A 19,434-nucleotide genomic window follows, 5' to 3' on the forward strand; every position below is an offset into this window, starting at 1 on the left:
GCTCTTACTCGTCGCTTATCTCGGAATTCCTCGTTCCAACTCTCGCTCCTCTCCCTCGCGTTCCTCTCTTTCTCTCCGCGTCTCTCTGCGTCTCGTCCCCTTCGTTGGCCAGCGCGATAACGAAATTTCAGGAGAGATCCACCGAGCCACGCCGCTTTGAGCCGCGATCACTTCCGGTTCAGCAATTTCATTGCTCACGCGAGTCTGCGCTTAGCTCCAGGATTTAATTTATCGTCTTCGTTGGAGCGCGGCTCTCGGGATCGCGTTCCGTTCGTTCTGTCCGTAATTTCTCTATCCGTCATTATGGACGCGAGCCGCGTTCTCCGCTGGTCGCTCCTTCCTCGGTACCGCGACACCCGCTACACTTCTAATAGAATACAATCACGCGTACCGTGGCCCGATGCGTTAAAATCACTGTCGTTTAAATTTACGAGACACTGGCCCGTCTGGTAAATTTGAATCACGATCAGATTAGAGGTTGTTAATTGGCGAAGTGGCGGAAAAGCCAGTCGGAACTAGCTGTAAAATTCCTACCACGAACCGTACGTATAAGTAGAACGATGGAGGGAGGCATTAAATCGACCTTGAAACGACCTTAACGTCCCCGTAATGTTGGTCGTAAAACGACGGTGGCCAGGTCGCGTTGGGGTGTGTAACGTTCGCCGAAGTGATTTCACGCGGCGACCACAAGCGGCGGAGGGTTGGAAGTTCCGTTTACTCGTTCGCGGAACGCCGAGGACGCCGACGCGACGCTGCTGGTACCGCGAAACCTAACGGGCAAAGGTGAACTTGTTTCAAAGGCGTCGATGTTAGACGGGGTGATTAGGAATTCTCCGGCAAGAGCCACGGTCGAAGACTCCGGGGAGTATCCGGGGGAATCCTTATCGAGTTTACCGCGAGTTCTAGCGCGGCGTTGGGTAATTAACTCGCGCAGTTGGGAATTATGAGACGCGGGGGCGCGTTTGGTATACGCGATGCTTTGGCGTCGTCCGCGACGCGCTGTTTGCAAGCCGTCCATCACGCGACGTCGATGATACCCGTCGTGCCTATCAACGAGCCGTCGTTCCCGCTTTCCATTAGCTTCTTAACGAAAATTTCACCGGTTCGCGAAACGGTGACACGACAATCGAACGCGCGTTCAGGTAACCCAGTTCGCCTCTCTCGAACGAAGGGAACGTCGTCGCATAAACGAAAGAATTAAATAGAGTGGCTATCAATCGCACGGCTGCGGCGGCAGGAGTCAAGGTGAATATCACGATGAAACGCCGGTATCTGCAGGCGAACAGCGAGGGGTGGTGACGAATGAATCCATAAAACTTCTCCGCCGCGGCACGATACTACGCCGTGCTCCGATACTATCTGCAATTATGCTTACGAAACGTTCCACCTATTTCACGTGGACGTTGAACGCAACCGTGGCGGATTTCTCGCCCGCTGCGGTTAGCTTCTTTTCCTTGTGGATTCGCGCGAGACGGAAATACGGCGGCGGAGAAAAATGTCGCCGATAAAAAGCGCCGTCTTCTCTAGTTGCTCGACTCGTACGTATACGTATACCCGTGTATATATATTCGCGCGAGGAACGACCGTTTCGCATGCGGTAACCTTTCTCCTTTCGTATATCGTCGTACAATTTCATTCGCGAACGAGGGAGGGAGAAGGAAATCGTTCAGAGCCACCGTGCCTCCCGTGTAATCGTCTCAATAACGAAGACCGGTTCCGTCGAGCAACAATTGCGGGCCACACGAGCATCGAAACGACGATGGACAGGGGCTGGTGGCGGAAGAACGACGAGTTCTCTCCAGTTTCGTCCCCAAAAAGAAAGGGAAACCGCGAGCGAACCGGCTATCGAGATACATATACATACATATATATATGTCTGTATATACTTTCACCCCTTGGACATATTGTTTCGGGTACAACGCTGTTATCGCGCAGAACGGTGGGTAACGGAGCCGATACGCGAGATTGCTCGTCGATGAACGGCCGTTTCTATATCGGCCGGTAATTTTACAACGGGCACGCGATAACAATTCCCCGCCCCTGGGAAGAACAGCGGAAACGATTTCTCCGTTTGGCAAAGGAGAGAAGAAGCCCTGGCCACGCGACGTACCCGGCGTTATTATCAGTTCGTCATCTTTGTCTCGATCGTTGCCAACGACCCGCAGCCACTCCCGTCCCTAGCCCCGGCACCAGGCTTCTTTTCAGCCATTCCACGGGCCAGATGAGGGTGGAGCAACCCCTCGCGCTCCGCTGCGAGGGAGAGAACCGTCGAGGACGACGACGAAGAGACGGCGCTTTGGTCACGTGGACGAGAGAATGCGGCTCGTTCGTAGAAGCGGGAATATATCCGACATCGGGAGAATGCACTCGATAATGCCGGGGCCAGTGTACTCTATTGATTGGGCTGCGGCATTCTGTGTCGAATTCTGTCCCGTAATCTCCGGCCGCGTTGCACGCACACGTGCGTATGTCCTCTCTATTCAAAAGGAATCTGTTAATTTAGCTAATCGCGGCTGTACGCGGCGAGGGAGTACGCTGGCCGCACCGCCACCCCCGATGACTCACCCGTGCGTGTTGGTTTCCCTTCAATTGTTCCGTAATCTGACCAATATTCGAAACCAAAGGATACACCTACTCGCGAAACGGAACGCGTACAATGAAAGAGCAGATATTAATTTCTATTTTTCTATTTCCTTTATTTTCCGCCACTTTTTAATCCGCGAAAGTGGTAACGGATGGGATTATAAATAACATTTAGGAACGACGTTGTTGTCCTCCCGGTTATTCCCACGCAAAATCGCTCGCTATCCCAGCTCGCTGTTTCGCCGGCTGTTTTTATTGTTTCGCTCGGGGAAATATTTAATCCCCCCTCGCCTGTTAGCGAATTCGTTGACGAGATGCGATGAATAAATAACTTGCCCGCGGACGCTTTTTTTCTCCTCCCTCCGTTCCGCCTCCCTCGATGTGCCCGGAAATATTCGTTCTCGTACGTTTCCATCCCCAATTGAACGATCGGCAATTCACGTAGCGAGCAAGGCAGCCAGCCAGAGGAGCCGTGGTTCGATCGATGCGTCATCCCGCTCGAAAGAGTTCCGAGCGTTGCACCGGGAAGAAAACCACTTCCGCTTCTCTCTCTTCTCCGGCGCCCTCGTAGCGCCGGCGATCAAAGCGCGACTACATCATCGGGTAGTCTCGTTCCTCGCGTAAACAAGCCGTTTCTGCCGTCGCCAACTTCCACCTTATCTACTCAATTAGACAAACTGCTTCGCGGGCAAACAAGCTCGCGCTTTGTTCGGTCCCGTTCCCGGACCGGTTCCTCGCGTCTCCACGTCCCTCTTCTTGTGCGTGTGCGGCTCGTATGAAACTTTCGAATTTACTTTGCCGACTTCTCGCCACTACCCGAAGGTAGCTCGCGTTTATTAACAGCGGGGGTGAAAAGTTCCGCGAAAGTAGGGGAAACGGAAGCCGCGAGATCGTTGTTCCCTGCCCTGGTGTCTCGCGCTGTTTCGCGTATTCTAGAACCACGTCGACGCTCACGACGAGGGCACTATCGAACGAAGAGAAAAATAGGTTTCGTGGAATGTTAATTTTGCGCGCAACGATTACAGTCCGGCAATTAGTTTCCATTACTCGCGAGGATCTCGTGTAAAACTCGGTACGATTAAACGAGCAAGTTCCGAGGATTATCCGTTTTTGTTATTCAACGATCCCCGAGAGGAGATTACGGTATCAAGATCGAGGTGATTCAGAATTCGCGTGATCCTGACTAATGTCACCGAGCGAGTGCCGCTCACGCACCGGCCGCTTTCGTGAAAGCGAACGGCACCGTTGTTGCATAAAAGTAAAAGAAGCGAGGAGCGCAGCTCGCGGTGGAGCCCGAGTTTGCTCGATGTTTCTGTCCGCGTCGACGGTCGCGTGTCGACCGCAATTCGGCACCGTGATATTCAGAATTTATACGAATAGTTAAAATTCGCGATAATGTTGAGCCCGTCTCTGAAAGGGGAGTAGCGTGGGTCAACCGTATAGCCGTCCACGCGAGCGGGCGGGCCTGGTTGCGGCCGTTTTAAACCCGTTCCAAGTAAGACGGAACGGGCTAATTCAAATGCCGGTTTATACACGGTGCTTTGCATTCCGGTGGGCTGCGGAAATTCGAAGAAAAGCAAGAAAGCCCTGAAGAAGTGGCGGAACACCGGCGAGTGAAAAATACATCGCGATCCACCTGCGGCGACCGCAAGGCGCCAGTAGTATGGGCACGCGATGGTACGGCAGAATGACGTCATCCCCGGTGCCGAATAACACCGAGGAGTCACGAACTTGCCCGAAATGTGCCGCCTGGTTCTCGAATAGCACTCAGTCTATCGTCGACCGTCGCGAGGTTCTGACGTTTTTGTCTCGTGTTTACTCCTTTTCGCGTTACCCTCTCTTGTTTCTCTCACCCTCCTCCCTCCGTCGTCAGCTACTCCTTTATTCGTTCCGTGTGTACACAAGCGTCTCATCCACGTCTCGATGAGTCGCTCGCGCGAACGACGCGCGGTTCCCTGTTCATTGGCTGTATCGGTGTTTGGGTGCCGGTGAAACGAACCCTCTTGTGCGCGTAATTCGAAGGACACGGTGTCGTGGCATTCGAAAGCAACCCCACTGCTGTGCTGCGACTACGACTACGACTGCGACGACTACGACAACGACGACCACGACGACGACGACGTCGGTGTCTCCCCGGCTGAATTAGGAGAAGGAGAGTATTGATTGCACGCTTCTAAATGAATAACAATCCCGGCGCGGTGGAGGTCGAGCTCGTGCCGCGACTCCCGTTGCACGCTGATCTTCGTGGCAGCTGACTGTAAGTGGTTCCGATACCCGTTTTAAAGTTCGTTGCCCCCTGTACACGTAGTGCGACGAGCTGCTCCTAGACCCGCTCGCGCCCCTCCCCTGCCCGCCAGTTTGCTCGTCGTCGTTCCCATTCGCCGCCCACCCCCATCCGTCAGTCACCCTGCCTGCCTTTATCCGCGACCGGGTGCGAGTCGGCGACGTCGAACCGTCTGGAAACGAGTGGCAGCCAGTAATCGAAGTTTAAAGTCGCTGGAAGAAATATTGATTCGCTCCACTGCCGCGCGAGCCACCACGCTCCGCTGTGGATCTCGAACGAAGGGGTGAGTTGCAGCGCGTCCCATTCCTCGACCGGACCGAGTACCGTTCTTCTTTCGTTCGCTTCCTCCGAGCGTACGTATTCTCCACGCTTTCTCTCCTTCTTATGTGTTGTATTCGCACACCGCCAGTGAAACGCAACGAGACCGCGGCAAAAATCGCGCGAACGACACCGCCGATCCCGCGGCACGCGCCGCTTCTTTCGATCGATCGATCGGAGCGTCGTAACGAGCACGATGGTGCAATCGTCGACGGCAACGCGTCCTCCGACGCACACGCTTCGCTCGTACGAGGCGTGCGTCTCCGTTGCGCGCCGCGAATTCTCCTCGGGGTGGCCCGCATTTTGCTCAGCGCACCGTGAAATGGATCCGATGCCGGAAAATATAATAGTAATTGTACTCGTTCCGAGCTGCGACGCTTTTTCACGCTGAAATTGTCCCCACGCTTTTTTCCATTTATTTGTTTGTTTATTTCATTTCCGCGTCATCGTTCTTCAGCGTGCGCCACCGCTTTCCAACGCGAGAGTTATCGAAAATTTGTAATTTCCATTTCGAGAGCGCCGCGTCGAATTAGAGACGCGTATACTCGCCGGTAGAACAGAGGGAAATCCTTATAAAAGACTACCTCTCTGTCTCGAGAGGGGAGCTCTTAAACAGAGAATGAATCACCCCCAGTCCTCGCCGCGCAGCTACGCTCCTAACCGAGCCGTAGCGATAAAAATTCTCCGAACCGCTTCTACTTACTTATCATTCACGTTCCACGTTCATATTTCTATTCCAAACAGCGCCCATCCATCAGCCAATATTTTCCCGCCCCGTTCTTCGTTTTTTTTTTTTTCTCTTCCCCTCGCCGCTCGCCAACGAAGTGCACCATCTCGTCAATTACCCCGAAGTGTAGCTCGCGCTGGAGTAGCGTACTCGCGAGGTGGTCGATAAAATTTCAAGGAACGGTCGAACGATCTCGCGCGAATTAAGGGCCAGTCGATCCGCGGCGTACCTTCGACTCGAACGTCAAGGGGAGATCGTGGTGAGTCAGGGGCAGGGGGTGAATTTAGCATCGCCTGGCCGGAAGCCTGAAAAAGAGTCTGGCTGGAAGATTCTAGGGGCGGATAGAAAGGATAGGGGGCAGGCTAGGAGTAGACGCGCGAAGGGGTGGTCGATAAAGGCTGCCCTCGCGTGGCTGCGTTATTACGTATAAAGCGGGGTTTTGCGCGCCCGATGACTGCGCTCGGCTTCTCGCGTGCACGCGCTCCGCTTCGCCTGGCGTCGCGGCGCCTCGCGGCGTCGGCTGGCTGGATCGATAACGACGATCGAACCGATTAAGCCCGGTGGTAATCTCGTAGCCGCATCGCGGCGAGGAAATTTCTCGCTGCGTCGTTGTTATGCGAATATCGATCGGACGGTTAGCGGGAACCGCGATCCCCGTTGCTTTTCTTTTGGCGCAGTCTTCGACGCGCGCGCTTCGCGGTCCGCCTCGAGGAGATTCGATCCTGGATACGTTTGAACTTTTACGGATTTTCGAACGCGACGATAAATAATCATAGCTCGTCGATAGCTCTCTTTTTTTAAGGGTGCCAGTGTTTTACTGTTTCGGTGACGTTTTCTAGCTTCGTAGGGAAATAATCTGTTTAAGCCAGACCCGGGAACGAACGTGATCCACGATTGAAATGCAAATAGCGGGAATTTATCTAACCCACTTTGCGAATAACTCGTTGCAGAGGATGTATCCGCACGGTGGGTTAAACACGTTAGCGTGACGGCTGTTTAAACCCCCTTTCGTTTATAGACTTGAGAACGAAATGAACTCCCGACGAGTATGCCAAAGTTATTCCACGCGTGCATATATTATCGAATAACGATAGATAAAACTGATCCACGGATTATCCGCTAAAATTCTTTGCGCTGTTCCATCCGTGCCCATCCTTCACCCTGAAAACGATCATCGTAACCGATGCCTCATTCGATTAGCCGCCCCTCGATAAGAACCAATTCCGTGTAATTTGCCAGATAACGAAGCCGGATACCGTCACAGCAGTCGTCGTGCGAATATTTCATTAATTCGTCTTTGAAAGTGGATTGAGAGGGACGTCGTGAAAAAAAGAAAGAGTAATGGTAGGAGAGGGTGCTTTTTTTGACATAGAAAACCATCTCGCGGGTGGGGGGGGGGGGGGGGGCACTCCACCAGACCACTTGCACGTTCCACGCCGGGTGACAATCGTTAATTAAACCCGAACGTCCTCCAGAACACTCGCACTCGCACTTGGGATCGGTTGCCGGCGATCTACGCACCCCTTCACCGTCCCACCCCGTTACACCCCTCGTTCGTCAGCTAGAGAAACGTTGAATGCCACGTTAATCGCGGCTCGCCGCCAGTGAAATGGATTTTATAACGGGGAAAGGCCGCGCGATTCGAGTATAATCGTTTTCGAGGGGGGGAGGAGGCCTATAAATAGAGGCCGCGTGGCGTTCCGGCGCGGAACGCGCGCAAATAAATTTTCGCGCGGCACTCGCCACCGCCACGCGCCGGCACGTGACGCTTTCCGGTTTCCAGCGGGGCGGCCGTTTTTACTCGTGCGAACTTGTCGTCGAGTAAATTAATTAATCGCCGTCCCCTACCGACTGCTGGGTTTCGAGTGAAATGAACAAACTGCGGTGCCCGCCTAATCCTTCCGCTCGGCGTTCCGATCGACGACCGTCGACGCGCTCCGCGTCGAATTATGCACAGAGACCCGTAACGGGCAACGATTTCCATGCGAGTCGACGAGCATCTCCCTTGTCGTTGTTTGCGGAGTACTCGTGAAAGTGGCGAACGCCTCGTAATCGTATTTCGTTGCAAGGCTGCACTCGAACGCGCTTTCGTATCATCAGCCGGCTGGCTCTGTGATCATCGAGACACACACGAGGCTCGATACACACGAGGAGTCTCTCTAAAATTAGAATCCACTTCGCCCGTCTGATCCTTCCCGTCCTTCTTCCCTTTCGGCCGCCTTTCTACCATGACTCTCTCTCTCTCTCTCTCTCTCTCTCTCTCCCTGCTGCCTAATAATCTCCCTTGCTCCTCTTTGATCGCCCCAACCCATCCCTCTTCTTTCTCTGTCGTCTCCGCACTCTCTGTGTCTCTCCAGGCAGCCTCTGACGGAAGGAACCGGTGGTGGTTGCGCGAAATTCATAAAAATCCGTGAGGATCTCAAAGAATCGACCACCCTGCGAAATTATTTTCACCTTCGAGTGTAGGTGTTATACAGATTTTTCAGTTTCGCCTGGGTGTTCGCTTTGGAGTGTTCGCGCTGTATCGCCTCTTGATTTTCAGAGAGACGCTCCCTTCTCTCGGACTGGAACTGGCTTTATCGAACAATTTTCAAAGTTTCCGTGGTTTACGGCCCACTCTTGCTCCATCAGCGAGTCACTTATTCCGCGCCCTAAAAGCTCGCCAGGCTTCTTTTCGAAACTTGCCCTTCGAAACGGTTAAAATATTCATCGCGTCGGCGCTCGTCGAGGGTCGCTCGCGTAACGCGTTAAGTTGACAACGATGGACCCTTCTAATTGCACGGGGTTCCGCCGGGCCAGCTTCCGGAAATCTAGTTTAATCGATTCCGGGCAAAGAAAGCGAGCAATTACTGAATAATTCTATTTGCGCCCGGTGTTGGAATCCACTTTGCTCGTCTAATTCCGACCGTTCCTTCGACCGTGCTCTTTCGTTACGCCATCCCCGTTTCCATTCGCCCCGGCTCTAATATCGTCCGGAAAACAGCTCGAAGAAGCTACGTAGCGATTGCCGCGGGAAACGACGCTGAATTCCGGCGCATCGCCAGGAATTTCTCCGGCGTAGCGATGAATTTTGTACGGCGAACGGAGGGAGGGCAAGCTTCGACGAACGCTCGTTTCGAATTCGATCCCGATGATGCGCACGGTAGATCTCGTTAAACGGCGAGGACCCACCGTGAAGTGCGTTTCGTTAATTGGACAGTCGGCTGGAAGGGGCGTTCCCGTTAATTTCTAGAATCAATTATAAACACGTTATTGTTATACAACGTAGTCGCAACAAATTCGATGGGCAGGCGGCGTTCAAACTTGTTAATTAAATTCCGCGCATTTTCCGTTACCCTTTGAACGTTAATGCGTAACCAATCACTATCGATAATCTAGGAATTGTACGCGTTAATTGAGACGCGCTCGATCTTCGTTAGAGTCGGATATAATTGCGGTGAATTTAATGAGGACAGGTACAAACCCGTTACCCCGACATTTTACTTCGTTCACTGCACTTTGGACGTTAATGCTGATTATCCAGACATCGACGATCTAGATAACGCGGCTTTTAATCAGCGTACACGCGTTCTAACGCGTTTCGAGCCTTGTAACACGAACGATAATAAACGTGAACTATATTTAAGAATTGTATTTCACTAATTAACACGCGTTCGGTAGGGCAAGGCTCGGCTGATTCGCCGGATGCTTGAGTTTACGGACTGCGTAATGCCCGTGGAGACGATTTCCCCCGGACCACTCGGGCCGCTTCTAACGCGTCCATTTTCCATTAACATCCGCCGGCGTTGCCCGTTCTAATGGTAATAGCGCCGCTGGTCCCGCGCTAGATAACACCAGGTGCGCATCGTTGTACCTGTTCCCAGTTAAGGAACCGTTTCCCAGAACGTTCCCGCAATTGTCCGTCCCTGTAAACGAGGATTCTGCCACCTTCCGCTGATTGCCAGGTGTAAACGAAGGGGAATGGTTAACGCGGTTAGCGATAGCGCCGCTAACGACAAATGTTAGTCGTCGTTGGCAACGGAACGTATCTCTCTGATCGTGGATACGTTCGTATCTGCCGTGGCAAGTCGAGAGAGTAGGCGATCCTTGGCAAATGTCGATAGGTCAGGATACATTAATCAACGTCGGTGGGCGTTTGATTGTAATAAAACGACTGACGCGTTGAACCGGCACAGACACGCCGGCTGTATTTGCATCGTAATCATCCTCCCGATTCGATGCAGCAGATAAATCCGAATCGTAATTGTTTCCCTTGGAATTCTCTTCTGATCACTCGGAGCGTTTATCGGCCGTCTGATCGCGGCAGCGGAATAAGATGGTGGGCGACAGACGTTCGGTGTACACCGCGACACCGCGAGCACGTTTCTTTCATCCAGCTCCGGGGAAAGCTGGCTCGTTACCTCCATCGAAACGTTTCGTCTGGCCTGCTAAAAATATATCCTTTTAAGACCCGCGATAGACGGCCCCTTGACTCGCGAGCACCGAGTATTTTCGTCTGTCCGCCGCAGACGAGCTTTTAATGGCTCGCTGGAGGCCTTCGGGGCATTGGACCACGAGCAAAAATTCACGGTAACGTGTTAACCCCGATGCGTTCCACGGTTCAATCCTCTCGAGGTAAGAAGGAAGCGGAAAAAATGAAGATCGAGAGACTCGAAACGCGTTTCAAGATGAGCGATACGCAGCGCGTGTTCCGTGCGCGTCAAACGAGCCCGTGCGATTCGAAAGATTCCTCGGCGATACGTGGTCAGCTGGGATCGTAAATCGATCATCGGACAAAGGCGGCGTTTTATCACCGTGACAAAGATCCGACGCGAAACGTTTTGCACGGTGCTATCGGGCTGTTGCATCGCAGATTACGTATTCGTCCGTTGCACCGTTCGATCGGGAGATATATTCCCATCGTTAAAACACACAGTCGCGTATATTACCCCCGCAGCCAGCAGCAGCCATTCCGCGACGTCCGCGCATCAAGTAACGCGGAACGTTCGCAGGTGCTACGTTAATGGCAACGGCGAGCCATCTCTCAAAATCTCGGAAAGTTATTGCCGAGAACGGTCTCGGTTTCCCCCGCCTCGGTTGCTCGCCAGAGAAAAACGTGACAGTTATCGATGAACGTGCCGCGTAATCCGGGAAGATTGTAATTTCCCTCGCGAAACGCGGACTTCTTCTACTGGCAGAATCGTAGAATCAGCGAAAATACCATATACGATATTCAGCAGGAACGATCGATTCGATCATTTGTCCAGCGAATCGTCTGTTCGATGTTCCAACGTCTCGTCCGACCTATCAACGGCTATACTACTGGTAACTCATCGGAGAGAGAAATCTTTTAGCGTTCGTACGTTTTACACGCCGTTTTATAGCTCCGACTTCAGGGACCAGCGAGAAGCTACCTATTCCCTTATGGACTTCCTGTGTCCCACTAAAAGACCGACAAACACGTGACAGCGAACTGCGTCAGCCACTCCAGGAAACCGTCCTTGAAACCGGGGAGATAGGCCAGTTCCTCGACGGTATTCGCTCGGTAGTTAAGCCCGTCCGACGAACAAGAGGAAGAGACAGGGTGGAAGAGGAAAAATAGACGGGGGAGAGAAGGAACGGGGCCAACGGGCGCGGGACAGCTGGTTCGCGAGCGTCCTCGTTCCGGATTTCAGTTTAGCCCGATAATCTCGCCCCGGTTGGATATCCCGGCAGGACTTTTCCCAGCGTTACTCTCTCTCTCTCTCTCTTTCTCTCTTTGTCTGTTTCCTCGCCGTGATAGCCTCCGGGACGCGTCCGTCCGTTCACGAACAGCCGGAGCATTTTGAAAGCGCGACGCCAGAGGACTTATCAAGCGGGTCGACTTCTCTGGATCACCGATTACGTCGCGCGGGCATTACGGCGAGAAAAAGCAACGATATGGGAAGAAAAAGGATCCCCGTGGGAAAACAGAGAGGCACTCGTCCCACGCGGAATTCCATCTGGAAGATTTATGGGGACCAGCCAGACGCGCGTGCATTCGCTGCCGGTAATTTCTCAACGTTGCGCGGGACGAGGTCCGCTTCCGGTTCCGGCTCTCGACGACGATGGACGCTGATGAACTCTGTCATCGACGTTGCGACGCGAAATATTGCTTTTTTTATTTCGTCCGATGAATAATTCTACGGGTTTGTTGAACATTGAACGATCGCGAAACTACCACCTCGAATGTCGACTACCCTCGTCACTATCCATCCCCTTGTTCCACACCCTTTTTTTTCCATCGTTGCACGCGTTCGAACGGTCCCTCGAACGAGTAAAAAAACGCGTACGATAAATGGATGAACGCGTAGAAGCCCTAAATATCGCCCGATAAAAAGAACCTCGAATTTCCATCAGCATGTAAACGAGCGTGTTCTCCAACAGAACGTAAAACATAGGGCGGCCGATAAAGTTGTTGAAATCATCCACTGCGCGCGCTGTTGACCGATCCCTTTTTGATCGGCGCTTCCGGGCTCGTACAGTCAGATTAAAATCTCGTTTCAGAAAGGCCAAGGCGAGAGGGAGATCGCGTCTGTGGGGTGGAACAGGCGGCGCCGGAATACCCGGGGGTGAAACGCGGGTCTCCGTCGGAGGATCGTAAAAAAGGAGAAGCTCGTAAAACAGCACGCGGGCGCGGTGCGCGCGTTCCACGAACCTAGCCGAGGTTTCCGAGGGAAAGTTTATTAACCGAGCTGTACGCGCGGATTCCGTGACGAAAGAGAATGCGCGATTTAGTGGCGCCAATCATAAAGGTTTTACGGTCGCCGGCGAAAAAGTTTTCGCGCTTTGATCGCGACTCTGCGGCTCTTGGTTCTTCGTCGTACACGCGAATGCTCGTTTATTATTACTATTCCTGTGGAGAGTATCCGGAAATCCCTATAAATTTTCGGTGCTAACGTCGACCATATTTCTCTTTAATATTTTCAGATAAGCGTAAATGTTTAAAATATTCGAGAGATACCACCGCGTAAATGGTTCCGCGTAATCCCTTGTAACCTCGAAGTTCAGCTGGTTCTCTCACCATTTTGTACGTATCGCACGGTTGAAAAATACAGATTGCGGTGCTAATTGACGGAGGGGAACAATGAATCGGGGACCAGCGGAGTTACCTTGTTCGCGAGCGTTAATAGCGTTCGGTCACGCTCGGTATTTCTCACGGGTATGAGTCACCTCTCGAACCGCGAACTTATCAAGCCGTTTGGATCGTTTTATCGGAACTTTCCGATTGCGAAACGGCCGTGACTGTACGGATCCCGGCTCGAACCCGGGACGACCTTCTTTCCATTCAGCGCGGGCCTTGGGAAAGTCCGCTTATTAATATTTCGCAACGAATAACACGTACTTGCGTAGTTTCGCTCTGACTGTTTTACTCTCGAGCCGGGTAATCAACGTGGAATCTCGCCTCGCGGCCGGAATATCGTTTCAAACTAATTACAGTTCGACGATCCGGCTCCTCGTAGGCGGGAGATGAGGAATCATCGCCGGATCTAAATTCAAACCGCGGCTTCCGACGCCGCGCGCGTTATTTATAGAATTTCATCTAAAAGGCGGCGGAGAAGATAGCCGAAGAAAGCTAGAGCCTGTTTCAGAATCCCGTCCAGCATTCCTTCCGCCGTCTTAAACTTAATTACCTCGGCTCTCTGCGGGCGGCTCTGATACCCTCTTCGAAGGGCGCAAAGGCCGCCGGGAATACGGTTCGACAGGACGCGTGTACCTACTAACTACCCTTCTGCACAGGCTACTAGACTCTGTCGATAATTCTCGAAAGCCTGTTATCCCTTTCTTGCGGTACTATAATATATTCTGAATACAAACGCGTCGCGGTCGAAGCGTTTTACTCTCCGCCGATATACTCGATACCTAACTCTCGTTTACCCTGATCCACCATCCAGAGACTCCGGCAACGACTTCATCAAACACCCCCGACGATCAACCCCGACCAAAGTCCGAACGTTTCGCCACCCTTAAAGAACTAATCCCGAACGAAGTCCAATCCCCAACGCTTGACCGTTCCCCGTGAAACGCGGCGATCAGCACGAGCATGGGACAAAGCCTGGGAAACGGGGTGAAAACACGTAGCCACGCGTCGATCCGGTACATTTTTTCCTCTCGCGGTCGCTCGCGAGAGGAGCGAGGCGAGATCGCGCGACTAAACGACACCGAGCATCTCGAGCGTCTAAACCGACGGGTAGTAGGGATCGTTCGAAATGGAATAGGCGGGGGGGGGGGGGTGAGAGGTTGGATAGGGTGTCAGGGGTGAACGAAATGGACGAGGGACGGCGTGGGACGCAGAGGGGTTGCTGGTAGTGTGTATTGATCGAGCTAGGAGAAGAGCACCCCCGACTCTACTGTACTTCCTCTACGAACGCCCACGTACGCGGTGTTTCGCTCGTGTACGACTCTCTCCTCTTATATCGTTCTTCTTCCGTTTCACGAACCTCGCCACCCTCGGCCCCGTGGCCAGGTCTCGCCTGGAACAGCGCACGAATCGCGAATCGCCACCCTTCGACTCGCCTAGATAACGGATAACACAGGAGAGGCCGCGCGCGTTCGAGGAACGGGCCGAGAGCGTAATTCTATTTGGCGTCTCCGGAATTGATGGTCCGACTGTACCGTCGGAACGGCCGAGATTGGGCTGCGGAGCCGGGAATTTTGAATCGACGCGTGATCGATCGAGAATGGTAATTAAACCGCGGCGGCTCAGCCGGGATATTAGCGAGATTGATGAAGCGGTCGATCGGTTCGTTGAAAGTTTCAAATTTCCAGCTTGTTTCGTGCCAGATTTTCCCATCGGCTGGCAAGGGGGGTGGGTCCCCTTGGAATTCGCCAACTCGAATCCACGGTCGATTAGAAATTTCCTCACGATCGTTCGAAAACTGGCTTTTTACGGGCAGCTAGAAATTCGATTTACCACGTTGCTATTTAAATAATAGACAGATTCCTTCCGATCGATACCCATTACCCTCGGTGTCTATCGGTCCACGATTTAAACGCCGCTGAAGAGGTACAGATTACCAGTCGAAATCCAGCGATTATCAGTCGGGTCACGTCGATCCTGTGGAAGAACGAGAACTCGATTGGCCGATAGGTGTTTTAGCGGGCACGCGTGGCGCGGAACGGACTGGTTAATTTCCATCCGGCCGATATCCGGCCGGTGTTCCACTGGCTGGGGGTAGAAATTGCGAAGTTGCGTATACCGTAATCATGGTTGCGGCGGACAGAGAACTTGCCGGTGTAATTTACGGTTCAGCCAGGTGCGTCAGAAGTTGCTCACCTTACGACCTAATTGGGTTTAATTACACCTAGCTGAAAGTTACGACGACGACGTGCGTCTCTGTATATATCGGGTGGGTTACAATTACGAGTCGTCGACGGCTGATTTCAGTTACCGCGATCGGTCTTATTACGCAGCCGTCTATGATTCCTCTCGTCCTCCCCTCGTTGCTCTCGCGATGTTAACCACCGATGGTTTCCATCAGAATTTTCACCAATCCCTCTCTCTCTCTCTCTCTCTCTCTCTCTTTGTACGTTTCTATTCGTCTTGCGTAACGACGCGGTTCCCCAGCTTGCAGTCGGTTCTCTGATCGTCCGTGTGTCTGAGGGTAATCACGAGCAGAGCAAATAGAGCAGCTAATCGATCATCAAGCCGGTCCCCCGACGTGACTCGATTCGCGCCTTGATTAGAGGGGTACCATTAGGAGGTCGAATCTCTTGACTCCGACGCCAAAGGTACCTCGAATGTCGCGACGGTCCTCGTGACACGCGTCTCATTACGTCTCGCTGAAATTTGCTCGTTCAATTTGATCGATATTTAAGTTGGACCGCGGCGATGGTATCTCGCGCCAGAGTGCCAACAATTTGCTTTGAACCACTGCTTTCGAAACGGACCGCCGCGCGGAAAATGCCAGCAGGCGTTTCCCTCTGCGTACAAAAGAAACCAAATATTGACGCCGACAGCCCTTGAACCGCCCACGAGCCGCGTTTCCGTGACTCGCGTTCCGCCTCGAGAACATAATAAGAGGCTCGAGGAACGGAATCTAAACGCGCGAAACCTCGCTCGCCTGAAAGTCGCCACGGGTCTCTGGCAAAGGAAAGGAACGAGTAGCGTCGCGTCAGAGCCCGATGCACCCGGAAGTACTCCGGTATTTCGACTTGTCTCGCCTGAAACACCGCGCCAGCGACTCTTGATACTTCGTTTCAACGTCTGTCTCATTCTCGCGACATAGGGAAGGTTTAGAATCGGACTTGAACGTGTCCAGCAGGGCGGCATTGTTCGCAATCAGCGTGCGAGTGGGTCGTTTCGCGATACCAGGCCAGCTACGATCGCGTCGCACAAAGGGGCTATTATTGGCCGCCGCGAAAGTTGTCGCATCGACGACAATCGATAGAGAATTCCCGCGGAGGTATTCGGTTCGATCGATCGCCATCCGCGGTTCGACCGCATTTATGCGCGCCGCCTCCTGCCCCGCAACTTCTGGCGAATTTCCAAGCTACTGTCCGTGCCTTTGCTAACCCACATACTCGTATAAAACGGTGTTATTAAGTTCTAGCCGTTGGATCGCGCGAAACATCGTGCCTTCCTCGTTCATCGTCGCGCCATTCCTCTCGGAGCTCTTTAGAAAGGAGTCTTTCTTCCACAAAATTAAAACATGAGATTACGTCGCCATTTTGTATACACATGGCGCGTGACTCAATGGGGGAAACCTAACCGATGTTTTTGCGTCCAACAGAACAGAGACCTCGCTAACCATACCGATAGCCGTGACCAGGCGCAAAGTAAAATTTTCATCCCCTAAAAGTTACAGCTGATCATTTTTCTGTCGCTTATTAAAGTTTCCTGGTCAATCGTTGGATGGTCTCGTGTCTCGAGTTCGACGTTGGGAAATTTAATATCAAGACGACGAAGACCCTGACAGTCCGCGTGATCTTAAAATATGGTCGAACTCGAGGGAGAAGAGGGATAAGTGTCATTCAGGGTCGAGCACCCGGTCGAGGATAAAGGATCGAGTTTCAGACTGTCAAAAGGGATCGCGAATCCCTCGAATAATCCATCTCTCCCTTTTCACTCGCATCTCGATACGCGGTGAATTAATAACCTATTGGCTTCTGATAACAGCTTTTATTCCCGGCGGAAGAATCGACATTGTCGGCAGGATGTCGTCCGATCCGGACCGCTTTAGCCGAGAGACAAATATTTTTCATGAATTGGGTCGATACAGTGGAACGTGTCCATGATAATGGATCACGAGTGGCCGAGGGCGTGTGCAAGAAAGTGTGCAATGCATTTTCGAGTAAGCTTTATGAACTGGCTTGGTTCGCTTCTTCGTGGCAAGAGGAGGCGCATCAACCTCGCATTCGGAAGATCGAGGAGACCGCTTTTCCTTGGCTCAGTGATGGATAACCGAAAACCGTGCGAGATGAAAACTCTATCGAAGACTGCAATATTTCCGTTCCAACAAAATATCGCCGATCCTTTGTAAAGCGTCGCAGAATTCTAAGGAACGCGCGTCAAGCCAGTGTCTCTTCGAGTGTCAATCGAGAACGAATCACTCAAAATGGCGTCGATACCAAATTCTACAGAACCAAAGTCTATTACTGGACAGGGATCAATAATCGTACGAATGCAACGCGTCAATATTCGAATGTCCCAAATTCGAAAATAGACGCGATCCGAGTCTATTCCTGATACGTGTCGCTTCGAAAGCGACTGGAGATCGATAGTCGAGAAATTTTCGAAGAATCTAACCGGCAATAAAGCTTAGCCGAGAGCTTAGACGAGACTGCTCGTAGCCGCCCGGTTCGCTGGCAATATTCGCGAGAAGATTGAGGTCCCTCTGGCGATCCGAGATTGAAAGTTGGCTACTTCGAGTTCGAAGGACTCGTCTTCCGAGCGCACGGAACGACGCTCGGGAAGAGGCGAGCGGCGTTAGTCAGCAAACCGCTCGGCTAATCCCTTAATTACTTCGACATGGTTAGCGACCCTGTACTAACCACGTCGGTGCCTGGCTCCGTTCCCCGATCGTTAATTAAAATGGCACTTCCTTGCAGCCTGCACGACAGCTGCGCACACCAGTCGCGACGGTCACTCGTGCTCGTCTTTAAAACCGTCCCACTTCGCCGTCGAGGAAATTTATATCCGTCGATACCGTTTCCTCGTCTACGCGCGGTCCCAGCCTCTCGTTACGCGCCTCCTTAACGGCTCTGTTTCCTTTTCAACGGCCGGAGAAAGTGACCGCGCCGCCATCCGCCACCGTAACAACCCCCGTAACGAGCGAAAGTTACGGTGACGCTTAATTGCTCGACCACGCCGGGGGGTGGCGATTGTTTCCGTTCCACGTGGCCGTTTCATTGGGAAAAATGGAGCACTTCTAGCAAGTATTTCTCAGCATCGTAATAAAATGTTTCCGAAGGGACTTTCCGAAGTTAGGAAATTTTCAGACGGGAGGAAAATCCAATCGAATTTTTCTACCGACCGAGGAGGGTGGAAAGTGATTGCGTCGATTCTGAGAAAACGACGTCGATTTCTGTGAATCTCGCGCAACAGGAATTTCGTTACCAGTTCTGAAATTGTTGCAGAAATTGAATTTTTCCACCACCGGTGTACGGAATTTTGTTCCCCGAAACTGACGTCATTCTCCAGTGAAATACTTTACTTTTAGCGTCGATTATGCACGTCCTGCGCAATCTATTAACGCTTCCATTCACTTACCAAAAATACAGCCGTGAAACTTCGCTAATATAAATACCATACGCCCGGTAAACGCCATTAAATCGGAGTTTAATTATGCAAAACGCGGCGAGCGAACAGTTATCCGACCCGGTCATAATTACCACCGACTCATGATTTTGTAATAGTCGGCATCCATTCTATAACACGAGCCAGACCTGATCGCGAGCACCCTTGATTTCGAAACACCCCCAGCGGGAAACTCGCGCGTTCGCGCGACGACTTCGAGCAGACTTTACGGACGAACACCTCGAACGATACGGTTAACCCTGTTATCGACCGCGTGACCCACGAGAGCCGCGTTTACAAGACAATACGGTAATCAACGGCGACTAATGGTAACTGGTATCTACTCGAACGAGATTCCGTCGCCGATATCGGGGCGATCGATCCTCTAAGTAATACGCTCGGCAACATGCTGATTCAGGTACCGCAGCGAGGGTGTTGCGGAGTCCGCTCTGGTCGACGACACCCTCAACGGAAATCCTCGATCTTCGTCGTCGTCTTCCTCGATTCTGCCTACCGTTCAGTCAGCGTCCGCGGACACGATCGACGCTGCGAACCCGACCGATCCGAGAAAGTACGTACGATAGATTTCCCACTCGTGTCGTATCAAGATTACAACCCCCCGCTGAACCAACCCCTGCCCCGTCCGAGCCCCATATAGACCGCTGCACCGTTCTTTGCTCGAAAGAACAACGTTGTTGCTTCACGTTACATTTGTTTGGTGTTCTTATATACACGTGTACGTTGTTATATTATTGTTGTTGTTGTTACTGTTTGCTAGTGCTACGC

The 19,434-nt window shown here is 52.4% G+C and overlaps 1 protein-coding gene across 8 annotated transcripts in view; it reads left to right on the forward strand.

The window, feature by feature from the left end:
* LOC143428787 (protein Fe65 homolog) overlaps positions 1–19,434 on the forward strand; it is a 117,168-nt gene that overhangs the window by 91,750 nt on the left and 5,984 nt on the right. For 7 of the 8 annotated variants that reach the window (XM_076903913.1, XM_076903911.1, XM_076903918.1 and 4 more), the window contains one exon: positions 19,067–19,219. The exons of the other annotated variant lie outside the window; for it this stretch is intronic. In XM_076903913.1, the coding sequence (XP_076760028.1) occupies positions 19,067–19,219 (153 nt within the window). The remainder of the gene's footprint in view (positions 1–19,066; positions 19,220–19,434) is intronic. 8 annotated transcript variants of the gene reach the window in all.

Source organism: Xylocopa sonorina, chromosome 11 (assembly GCF_050948175.1).
Source record: "Xylocopa sonorina isolate GNS202 chromosome 11, iyXylSono1_principal, whole genome shotgun sequence".
Classification (NCBI taxonomy): domain Eukaryota; kingdom Metazoa; phylum Arthropoda; class Insecta; order Hymenoptera; family Apidae; genus Xylocopa; species Xylocopa sonorina.